At 39.7% G+C, this 12,064-nt stretch overlaps 1 protein-coding gene across 3 annotated transcripts in view; it reads left to right on the top strand.

Moving 5' to 3' along the window:
* Positions 1-1,094: 1,094 nt before the first annotated feature.
* LOC122639533 (electron transfer flavoprotein-ubiquinone oxidoreductase, mitochondrial-like) overlaps positions 1,095-12,064 on the top strand; it is a 34,209-nt gene continuing 23,239 nt past the window's right edge. The window contains exons 1-4 of one of the 3 annotated variants that reach the window (XR_006329528.1): positions 1,095-1,104; positions 5,435-5,514; positions 7,473-7,601; positions 7,641-7,707. Coding sequence is in view for 2 of the 3 variants with exons in the window: in XM_043832396.1 (XP_043688331.1) it covers positions 5,231-5,233; positions 5,435-5,514; positions 7,473-7,601; positions 7,641-7,683 (255 nt within the window). In the remaining variant the exon portion in view is untranslated. Of the gene's footprint in view, positions 1,105-5,136; positions 5,234-5,434; positions 5,515-7,472; positions 7,602-7,640; positions 7,708-12,064 lie in introns of those variants that run through there. The other 2 variants (XM_043832396.1, XM_043832395.1) reach the window with 2 other exon arrangements.

The following is a 12,064-nucleotide window of genomic DNA, read 5'->3' as shown; positions in this document are numbered from 1 at the left end:
TTTTCTCGGCTAATGAATCTTGCTGATTTGCTTGTTTATCGGCTGAGATTTCTTGGTTGAAGGTCGATGGATTGCAATCGATTTCTCAATGTTTTTCACTGCTCAGCTGTATCCGCTTTTCTCTTTCTCTCGCTGCTCTCTGAAATGCAGGTTCTCTCTTTCACAATTCTTCAATGTCTTTCCTTTTTTCTCGCAAGAAGGGTTGCGTGAGTTTTTTAGGTGTTAGTTCCCTTTTTTTTTCCTTTGTCCCATCGTGAGGTTGAAGATAGTGTTATATTGTTTTGGCTGGTTGTGTGAAGAAGACGTCAAATATCTCAAAGTGAGTTTCCTTTTTGGTTACTTTACTTTATTCCTAGAGTTTTATTTTTCTTTGAGTTTCCTTTTATGCCCTAATCATCTTTTCTTCTCTACCTTTGTCCTTATTTTACCGCTCATTCCAACATTACCCTTTTGCCTTGGGTGGTATTTGCAATTAGATTTCGTCTAAATTATCTACCCAAGAACCACTTGAAAAATCTGGTTGATTACCATATTTCCACTACTTCCTTGTACTTATGTTTTACCTTTGTTGGGTGGATCAATAATTGGGTTTAAGTCTGGGATTGCATTGGGATTGATGGATTAACTACAATTTTGCCATTGGACTTACAAATTAAATGGTGGACCCGGTCATATCAATTTGGAGTTCCAAATTTTTTTTAAAGATTGGCATTATTGGCACACTCTAGCTGTCTCCCATTGGCTTTACCTGATTTTGTCCACAAGTAATGCTACACGTGAGGGGGAGATTGTAGATTATCTTGGTGATTATTGGTGCTTGTGGTTATTGCGTTGCTCAAGAATTATTTTTGGAAATTTGTCTGATTTATCTGGCCATCAGCATGATGTTTCTATATGATTGAAGACTTATTTGCTTTAGTCACTCATTCTTGAAGATTATTTTTATCTATACTTGTCATCAGCTCGTATTCACAACAACATTAAGAGTTTATGTGTTTGGTTCAGCAACAGTACAACTTTTATCTACTTGGTCGACGGCTGCCTTATGCCTAGTGGTTCGTCAGCAACCATATGCTGTCTTTGTGGGTCGGTCAGCAACCAGATGTTGTCTTTGTATGGTCGGTCAACAACCAGATGCTGTCTTTGTGAATTGGGTCTGCATTCTACAAGCACCGAGCTGATGTACAAGTACCGCAGTAGTACCTCTGAGACAGTAGCCTTTTGTGAAATGGTGCCTCTGAGAGAGTTGTGAGATTCTTCTTGTGATGTAGCTGTTGAAGCTGCACTTTTACTTGTCTTCTTTAGGAAGATGCCTATCTACTAACTGTCTTCCTTGGGAAGATTTTGTGATGTTGTTGTTGTTGTTATATGATCTTTAGGTCGCGGTTGGGGTTCTCTACTGTTTATTATTGCTCGTTGTTGTTTGGTTCTATTCGACACGGTTTCTTTTACTTACTGATTAGTGGCCATTGTGCTTGAGCTGGTGATGTGCTGCTGGGTGGTGCTACAATTGTTACGTTTTGCTTTTGTTTCAAGCTGGAGATTTCTTTTTGCTATATGTGTACTCCAGCTTGAGGGGAAGTGTTGAGAATGGGCCCTTGTGCCGTGGGGGTACAAGGGTAGTTTCGGTAATTTACCATGAATAGGGGGATTGTCCCTATCTTGGTTTTCTTAGTTTGTTTCCACCGTTTTATGTTAGTTTCCTAGTTAGCGTTAGTTTCTTATTATTTTTAGTTTCTTGGTTGTCAAGGAATGAGTTTCCTATTTTGATGTAATTGGTTATTATTATAAATACAAACTGTGGGAGAGGAACTCAGCGCATCGAGTTCTCTTCTTTTCTTCCCCATCTCTTCTTCTTCCATCGTTTCTTCTCTGGTTTTTACTTTTCTTCTCAGGATTCGTAACAGCTTGGTAGAGTGGATCTTCTGACGGAGCTCATAGCACTGGGCGGCATTCCCGACCTGAGAATAGGTGTCCTGGGCTGTCTTCCATATCTTGGCAGCCGTATCAAGGAGAAGGTAACGCCTGGCAATTTCTTGGTCCATGGAATTAACCAGATAGGACATGACCAAGAAATTAAAATTCATCCATCGATCTTGTGCAGGACCAACCTTTGTAGGCTTGACAGTAGTGCCCGTGATCTAGCCAGAGAGACCACGGGAACCAATTGCGAACAAGCAAGAACGAGACCCCAATAGATAGTTGCTGCCATTTAATTTGATAGGGTTCACCAAAAACGGAAGAAAGTCACGTTGCGACGAACCATCAGGGCCGGAGGAAGCAGAAGTGACCTCCGAAACGTCAGGCATGGTGGCTAGTAAAAAATTGCAGGAACAGAAAATAAATTTTCCAAAAATAATCAGATATATGAAGGCGAAAAAGGCCCTTGGTGGGAGTCAACTCACCACCAAGGGTGTGAAAGAGAAGACGGCAAGGTTGGAGGGGGCTCCAGTGAGAAGGAAAGAGAGGCCGAGAGAGGTTACGGGAGGCTGGAAGGGGCCGGAAAGGCTAGTGGAAGACCTGGAGGGGCTGGCAGAGGTCGGCGGAAGAGTGGTGGTGGTGGCGGAAGGCTGGCGGAAGTAAGTGGTAGCTGGCAGTGGTTAGGCTAGGGCGAGATCACGAAAGAAAGAGAGAAAAAAAAAAGGGAAAAAAATCATTGCCCATATTCCCAGATGATTTTTGGCTTTGATGCCATGTTGAATTCCATGAATACTGGCTTGAGTCAAAGTGACTACAACCATTCTTTATTTATAATAAGAGAAGGAACATTCTAGAATAGGTACAAGGACAAAATTACCCCTATGACAATTTTACCCTTGAAACCCCATATTACAACAGCATCATTGAAGTGCTCCAGGTTCACCAATCTCTCACTACCGACCTCGAACAATTAAAACTTTAGCGAGCTGAGTTTTATGTTGCTAAATTTCTAACGGGTCTTCATCTTGACTATCTAGTTGTCAAGAGTCAATTGCTTACAGGTGAAAAGATACCTACTCTTAATGAAACATTCTCTCGTCTTCAACGTTTGGCCACTACTCCTAAAGCTGATTCTTCCCACACTACACGGGAAAATTCAGTCTTCACAACAAACAGAGGATGAGGTACCAACTCTAGAGGCCGTGGTCGTGGTACTCCTGGGCAGCAACCTGACAAGTCTTTTCGCTTCTGTACCTTTTGCAACAAACCAAATACTGTTGACACATGTTGGGCCAAACATGGTCGTCCTGACTGGGCAAATGAGGTAGCTAATTCAGCCGCAGTGATCACTCTCCTGAGCAAACTAGTGACACCATAACTACTACTGAGGCATCTACCAATCCACCTGTTTCTCATGATGACTATAATCAGTTACTAAAACGACTCCAACTACTTGAGTCGTTTGCTTCTACTTCCACTGCTACCTTAGCACATACAGGTAATCCTACCCTTTTTACATCCACTCCTTGGATTATTGATTCGGGAGCCTCTTCTCACATGACAAGTAAGTCTCACTAATTTACTTTTGTATCTCCCACTTCACACTCTGCTCCTGTCATTTTTGCTGATGGTTCATCTACTCATATTGCTGGTCATGGACTCATGGTACAGTATCACCTGTTGCATCTATGGTCCTTATCTTCTGTTCTTCATGTACCTAAATTACCTATCAGTCTTTTATCTGTTAGTCAGCTTACTAAATCTCCTAATTGCTCCATTACCTTTTATCCTTCGTATTATGTTTTTCAGGACCTTTAGACCGGGAAAACAATTGGTGGCGGTCTTGAGCAGGCTGGACTATATTACTTGGATGACACTGGAGCTTCTACGGCAGCTACTACTACTTCTGGTGGAACCTCTCCCCTTCAATGGCATTTTCGTCTGGGTCATCTTTCTTTGTCTAAACTCCAGTTGCTTATTCTGAGTTGCAAAACTATCTCTCGGCTTGATTGTGAAGCTTGTGAACTTGGCAAACATCATCGATCGTCATTTCCTCCTTGTCGTGGTCCTAGGAGTTGGTCTTTATTTTCTCTAGTTCACTTTGATATTTGTGGTCCGTGTCGTGTTAGTAATAGGTTAGGATTTTCTTATTTTGTTACTTTTATGGATGATTACTTTCATCTGAAATGGGATTATTTGTTAAAGATTGTACTGAGTTTCTTATTGTCTCTCAAATTTTTTATCAAGAAATAAAGACTCAATTTGCTACTTCCATTAAAATTTTTAAATCTGATAATGCTCTTGGTTACACTAAACGAGAAATTTCGAAGTTTTGTATCGATCATGGAATGATTCATCAAACTAGCTGTTCATACACTCCTCAACAAAATGGGGTGGCTGAACGGAAGAATAGACACTTACTTGAAATTGCTTGTTCTATCATGATTCATATGAATGTTCCCAAACAATATTGGTGTGATGCCGTCCTTACTGCATGCTATTTAATTAATCGAATGCCCTCTTCTGTCCTTGATAGCCAAGTCCCGTACTCTCTTTTATACCCGGATACACAATTGTTTACTGTTCTTCCTCGTATTTTTGGATGTGTGTGTTTCGTTCATATTTTAAACCCTAATATTGATAAACTATCTCCTAGGGTAGTCAAGTGTATCTTTCTTGGTTATTCTCGGACTCCAAAAGGATATAAATGTTTTGATCCTGGAACCCATAAGCAATTTGTTAGTGCTGATGTCACTTTCTTTGAAAGTACTCTGTTATTCTGCCCCTATTTCTTCTCCTATTACAGTTAGAGGGGGAGTGTAAGAGTTTATATATTATTCTCTGTCTATTTTCTTTATTTAAGTTTGTAGTCTATTAGTCTATTAACTTAATACAGTTATTTATGTATTTTTCAGTCACTTTAAGTTATATAAATACACATGCTGCTCATGGTAGGGTTAAGCTTTTCTCTTCAACCATGAGTCTTGTCTCCTCCGTTACATCATTTTTTTTTCTTCTTCTTTCTCTTTGATTTTTACATTGCAGGTACTGTTTATTCCCATTTTTGTCACACCTTCCATACAAATGGCCAATAATATATCACTTTACATCATTCATTTAGATTCCATATGTCTGTCTTTCACAAACTATAATTCATCAATCAGTTTTCCTAACCATCCAGTTTGGTTGACTTCTCTCTTGGCACTCTTAATTCTATATTTGCTATTAAAGTTGCGCTTATTGCTTCAGTACCAAATTGTCTCGGGCCCCTTTGAGAGTTCACCTTCTGATTGAATGGGTTTCTGGATACATGGTAGGGGTGGGATGTAAATGTGGTACAAATACTTTGTGCCTGTATGAATGCCATTGGTGAGCTCTATTCTATGACTTATTGGAAGAATGTGTATATGTAAATGTTTGAGCACACTTCTATAACTTCAGCATGGGTTTATTAACTCTGAGTTAAAGGTTTTTCCTTATAACCAGATACAGCTCTGTCCCATCTCATTTGCAGGCTGCAAGATTACACACTCCTATTCAGTACTCCAAGCCAGATGGGTTGGTTTCATTTGATGTACCAACCTCTCTCTACAGGTTTGCTGATGTGAAGTTCTTTTGTTTACCTTCTCGATCCATATACTTTTATGTTGATAAGAAGGTTTGACATGTTGGTGAAATAGGCTATTTTGCCCCTATCAAAATCAAAATATTTTGGTGAAATGGGGGCAAAATTTGGTCCATTTCGCTGTAACTAACAGAATTGGCAATTTTGAGGCCCCAAACAATGGATTTTTCTTCGAAATTTAAGAGGAGTGACTATTTAAGCATGATTACATATGTTTGAATCATTAGATTACAGGGGGGGGGGACCCGAAGTGGTAGTTTGGCTTTGAAACCTAGCCTACTGTGTCCTTTCCCTTATGATTACGGGCACGTTTACCTTTTTATTGAAGACCCTGGAGTATTTTGAATCAAGTCTGCATTCTTGCCCGTCCAGAATTCTTAGAAGTGTGTTTAAGAAGACCTCTCCCTCCTAGGAGAGCTGCCGACTCCAACTACCATCCATGTACGATCCATACTAGATTGACCAACTGCCCATCCTACCTCCTCTACGTTCTTGACAGCCCATCTTTGTCTCAGTAAAGTCTTTGAGTGGCATGAATTGAAAAAGAAAAACGAAAATCGTAGCAAAAAGAAGTGGTATTGGGATCATTTGTCCTATATGTGCAAATAAAAATCGGGCAGACCTTGCATTGAAAATTATCTACGTTCTGAAATCAGTATTGATAGTTATAGCTCCATTTCAAGTGGTAGCGACAATTACAGTGACAGTTACATTTATAGTTAACCTATTCTACACATAGTTTAGGCCTAGAACATACAACATTGAACATTCATTCAAAACAGTTAAAATATACAGTAGGAAAGAAGTGAAGAACCATAAAATTAGCAAGCATTCCACAATTATCAAAGTGTGAAATTATTTAACATTTCAATCGAACATAAATCTACAATCCATTGTCAAAAAGAGTTATCAAAGACCCTAGACCTACGTCAGTACCACATACTATTCCAGGGTGGGTCAAAACACTAGACTGCCCATGGGACTGATGGAACTATTGCTCGGACTCGATGACATATGACAGTCGTGTCATCCTTTGCCTGGAGAATCTCGAAGTCCATCACATCATCCCTATAGTTGGAAAATTTGAAATATGGAGAAATTTGACCAAATGATGCTTCACAGCCACCCAAATGTTATGGGTTGAAATGGATGCTCCACAGTTGACCACCAATTGTTGATTCAGCTGAAAAATTATGGATTTTGCCAAAAAAAAATTGAGGTTTTCTCGCGGTTCTGGAGCTCTTGAGCTAAAGGGGAAGAAATCTTGCTTTTTTATATAGGAAAATGTTTGAAATTTTTCCAAAATTATGTATCCCTCCTAATTCGACAGGTGTCTCATTTCAGTTTCTGTCAAAACGGAAATATTTCGGTAATTGTTATCATTGGTTGGTAAAACTCTGGTTCTCAGATCGTGTACTTGGGTTTTAGGGTCAGAAACTAGGCCTTTAAAAGAGAAATTCTTTGATAGTCAAGATGATAGGAATACTATGTAGTACTGTTATTCACTATTAAAAGGGAGAAAAGTAAAGCCCTATGCTAGTTTTGTCAGGATTATAAATATACTACTCTATTTGGATGACCTATTTTCATGTGGGTGGATCTGTCCCATATTACATCTTGCTTAGGCAAAAGCAGGTGGGGCGGAAAGGAGGATTTTAATTCAGCCAGTGATACTAACCTCTGACACATCACACTCTCTCAGTAGTTAGTGAAATATGACGGATGAGTACCCAAAAAATATGTATATGTAAACTAAGCTTGGGAGAGAACAAAAGGGGGAAGGAAAATGTTTCTTTATGAGAGATAATATAGGGAACAGTGAGAACTTCTGATGGATTCTTTTGCAAGTAGTGATGATTCATCCCTCCCCCTTGGCTTCATTTTCACTTTTTTCTGTCATTTTTATTTTTCTACTCTATTGTTGTAGGAGCAACATAAACCATGAACATGACCAACCAGGCCACCTTCATCTGAAGGACCCCAGGATTGCTGAGCTTGTCAATCTGCCAGAATTTGCTGGACCTGAGTCACGTTACTGTCCAGCACGTGTATATGAGTAATGCCAATAATAATTTAGCTTGTGATTGCATTAAAGGTATGTCCCAGATGAGAAAGGCCAGCAGAAGTTGCAAATCTAATCTCAAAATTGCCTGCACTGCAAGGTAATGCTCCTTTGTCAATGAGTCTTGCTGATTTATTAGGCATAACTAAAGATGTTTGCTATTATTAGGAATGTATAGTCTTTATTTTGCCAAATAGAAATAACAACTTGAGTTGGATTTGTTTCTTGGTAATATATCCAGGTGTTTGCTTATCGTTATTTTATGTATTTATCATAAGAGTACAAATTCATTACATAGAAGAATCAAGATACAACCAGATATACAAAGACAGATCTACAAAAGGGCAACCAAAAAAGAATCAAAGTATACTCAAGGAATCCCTCTAGGACCACAATAAAATGGACATATATCCAAAGATTGCACCAAATATCTGTTGTATGGAGAATCATGGCAAGCTCTAATTTGACTACCAAATCGATTCTGGGCCTCCAAAGATAATTAAGTCCCAAATCTGATTGATTGTTGGAGCTCTATTCTGACCTTCTCATATTCCTTTCCATCCAAATTGTATATATGGATGCACCGAAGACCAGGTTACTCACTGAGTCTGTAATGGGTTTCCCTATAAAAGTTTGTCTAATCCAATCCCATTCTTCTTCAGATGATCTGATTCTTCACTTCCTAGAACGGTGTTTCCTTATCAAGCCTTCCCATTAGACAAGGAGAATGGACCAGAGAAGAATAAGTGCTCAACATTTTCTCTGCTATTCCAACATAAGCAGCAATTAGAAGTTGTAATAATACACGTATCCATGAAGAACGACTGCATAGACAATGTTTTGGTTAGGGCCCTTAAAGCAATAGAATTATGGCACATTTCATTTAAAAACAGTGCCATGCCATAGAAACCCTCGGAGCCTTTTGACGAAGCAAATCCCAAGCTGAGGCTGAACAGAAAGACCTGAAGAAGTACCAGCCCAAACAACATTGTCTCCACCTCGATCTTTTACAAATTCCCTCCAAAACAGCCCTAGCTTCTACTAGACTAGGTAATGTAGTCCTAGATAGGTAGGAGACCTACTAGGAGCCAAACAACCAGGATCCGTTGAGCTGCTGGTTCGATGGGGCCAGAATTGAGGTTTTAGGTCAATTTTAGGGTTAGGGTTAGGTCAATGGGAGTGTGTCTTATATGGTAAAGCTAGGCAGGTGTAGGGGAGTCTAATGAATTAGGTTTATGAGTTTTAGATGGGTAGAAGTAGGTTAGATGTATTTGGACAGCAACTAAGTTAGGGTTTTGGGTTTTTGAAAAGATGAAAATGATGGAATCTAGGGTTTAGAGGTGGAATTAGGGCAAGGGCTTCAGGTCGAGATCTCTAGGGGTAGAGAGGGTCACTTGGCCAAGGTATGGAGGTTTGATGATGGCTGGATGTGGTTGAACTGTAATTTAGGGTTTTGGGTTTTATTGGGAGTTGAAGGGAATTAGGGTTTGGATGATGGGATGGGCCTGAGGTTAGGATCGAGTGGAGGGAATGCTGTGAGGGTACTGTGGTTGAAAATCAGATGAAATTTGATGGTGCAATTATGCTGGACAGAATGTAGAAGGTCGAGGGTTTAATGGATCAATAGGTTTTTAATGGTGGATGACAATGGGGAATGATGGGCCATAGTTGTCACGGCGGTTAGGCGACCCAAGGCTTTGGAGAGAGTTAAAAATCAAGGCGACACCAAGTAGACAACCAAGGCGCCCAAGTTGACCAAAGCGCCTGGATGCCTAGGCGTCGCCTTCACAACCATGGATGGGGCTGGGTTTAGAGGATTAGAAGAAGAAGAAGGGGGATGGCTAATAATATTAACCACTTCCTTGGAGTTGCAGACTTGCAGGTCTTCAATGACAGCAGCTTGAAGACAAGTAGCAGGTTCTCCCGATCTACAAGATACAAGGAGTCAACTGGAGATCCACCAGTCCCTTCATCTTGATATGACTCACAAGGCAACACTCAATAGAGCAAGGCAGCAGCAGCTATGGCAGCAAGCAAGAGATTGATTTTTGAATTCTGAATTGTGGGGGAGCCTCCCACGATTTGTTTTATTTATAACATGGCCAATGGCCTAATTCTTATTCAGCCTAGGAGTTTAATCACTAGGCTCATTCTTAATACAAGTCACTCCCTCTTTAGAAATCGTGGAGGGGTGTGGGGACTAAAAAAACAACTTAAAATAAAAGAATATTCCCTAAGCTATAAAAGAATAAAATCACTTAAATTGGACCATTGTTTGAACCGGTTCAATTTAAGTTTACAAAATAGGCCAAGTAAAGAAAAATAAACTAAGTATGAAAACTAAAAAGCTAAGGCTCCAAACATTTGGCCCTACTCCTAGGGCGGCTTCTTTTTCTTATTCTTGTGGATATAGGCCCTTGGATCTGCATCACTAAGAGAAGTAGTTGGTCCTGGATTCCACATACCTCCATGAATAATAATAGAAACTTTGGCCATTCTATCCAGTATCCATATCAGTGTCATAGCTGGTTCTTTGTTCAGATCTATTGAGCAAAACTCCAGAAGGTTGCCAATTATCAAGCCTATTTTCCCTGTCATCTATCAAACATTTTAATCATGGGTTCAGCTATTTCTGTTCATGAGAATTCAGATGGACATCTTACGGTCCAAATTAGTCTTGCTTCAAATACTGGGAGTAGGTCCATTCCATCCAAATACTTTTCTGTTTAGAAGCTTCTCTCCAAATCAGCTTTATGATTCCAGCCTTATTAACTCCTTGACTCTCTTAATCCCACCAACCCTCCATCTTCCTTTGGTAGACAGTCATGAGCCCAACTAATGGTGTGTAAGAATCTGTTATTGTCTGAACCTTTCTATATAAAGGAGCTCATCCAAGATTCCACTTTTTGAATAATTGAACTGGCAAAGCAAAAATACCTGTCCAATATATGTAGGAACTTTTCTCTACAGATCTCACCAATTCTTAGCCACCAACAAAGGTTAATAGCTTAGCCTTCCAAAGCTGCAACCTTTTCTCTAAACTGTCCAAAATAGGAGAATTATGATGGGCAGAAAGCTTTTTGACGATATCAGAGGAAGGCCAAGATACTGAACTGAAACCTGCTAGCGGTTTTTTTTTTGGGTGAATAATAAATTCATTACCTAAGAAGAAGAAAAGAGAATGAACGAAAAAAACAAACCCAGCCTTTATATAGGGGGGAGGTAGAGATGAAGGTTTGTAAAACAGAAAGGGCCTCAAGAATTTTACAATAAGCCTATTTCTGGAGGAATAAGAACACCGACCAGGGGACCACAAAATCTTAGATTTTACTTTAAACAGAATGGAGTTCCAAATTTGCTGGAAGAATCTAGCTTTAGAGGTCTACCTTCTAAGTTTGCACTCAAGCCAAATGTGAGACAGCAGCACCAAAAGCAAATTTGCCCACCTTATCGCAATAGGGTTTTCCAACAAAGGACATGTTGTCCCAGAACCATTATCTGTCGAAGGGTAGAATTGTTCTTCTCCTAGGCTAGCATTTGGTTAAAAGACTAAACCAAACTTCTGAGGAGAAGGCGCAGGTGAAGAAGAGGTGATCCACATCTTCAGAGGCAGTCCCACAATGGCAACAGATGTGAGGGAACTGGAATCTGCCAACGGATAGGGAAGGACTGCGTAGGGAGGCAGGAAGTGAAAACCCTTCAGACAATGAAGCTATGGAGGGCGAATGTGGTTTTTAAACCAGACCAAGGTGCACCATACTTTAATGCAACCGCGAATCCAATTAAGATTAAGTTTCAGAAAACTAATGCTAATCCAGAATCACAGACAAGGATACATTCCAGATTTGAATGGAAAGTCAATAAAATAGAATCCAAAACTCAGATGTGAATAAATCTGAACGGATACTAACCAAAGATAAGAGAATAATATACCAAAATATCAGACCAATCTGAAGGTCAGATTTTAAGATCTGAAAGAGGTCCAGTTCAACAAGGAACTCCTCAACAGTATAACAGAATCAGAAAAGGAAATTGAAATTACTTAGAATCCAAACTCAGAAATAAATCCAAGGCTGGTTGAAGGCTCAACCTCTTGGGAAAACATCATATCATAATCTGTAGTTAATCTGATGGTTTGATCATTAGTTAGTAGGGATAGGATAGATCAATAAGTGAGTATCGATGGCTGCAACAGAGATATCAGATCAGCAACTTGGATCAGTGAATAACCAGCAGTAATAATAGAGAGTGTTGTGATATGGGTGTAACATGGGTACTAGGGTATTGTTGGTATTATCTGTTTTGGAACATTCTAGTATTGTTTGTCTTCTATTATAAATAAAGAGTGGCTGTGGTCATAATGACACAAGCCCAATTAATCCCAGACTTGAGTCATGGTATCAGAGCCGATCCACATTGGGACCGCAACCCTAGTACCCGTAGCGGAACTCCTCCAT

This window comes from Telopea speciosissima, chromosome 9 (genome assembly GCF_018873765.1).
Source record: "Telopea speciosissima isolate NSW1024214 ecotype Mountain lineage chromosome 9, Tspe_v1, whole genome shotgun sequence".
Lineage (NCBI taxonomy): Eukaryota > Viridiplantae > Streptophyta > Magnoliopsida > Proteales > Proteaceae > Telopea > Telopea speciosissima.
This window is presented reverse-complemented; position numbering and strand designations above follow the sequence as displayed.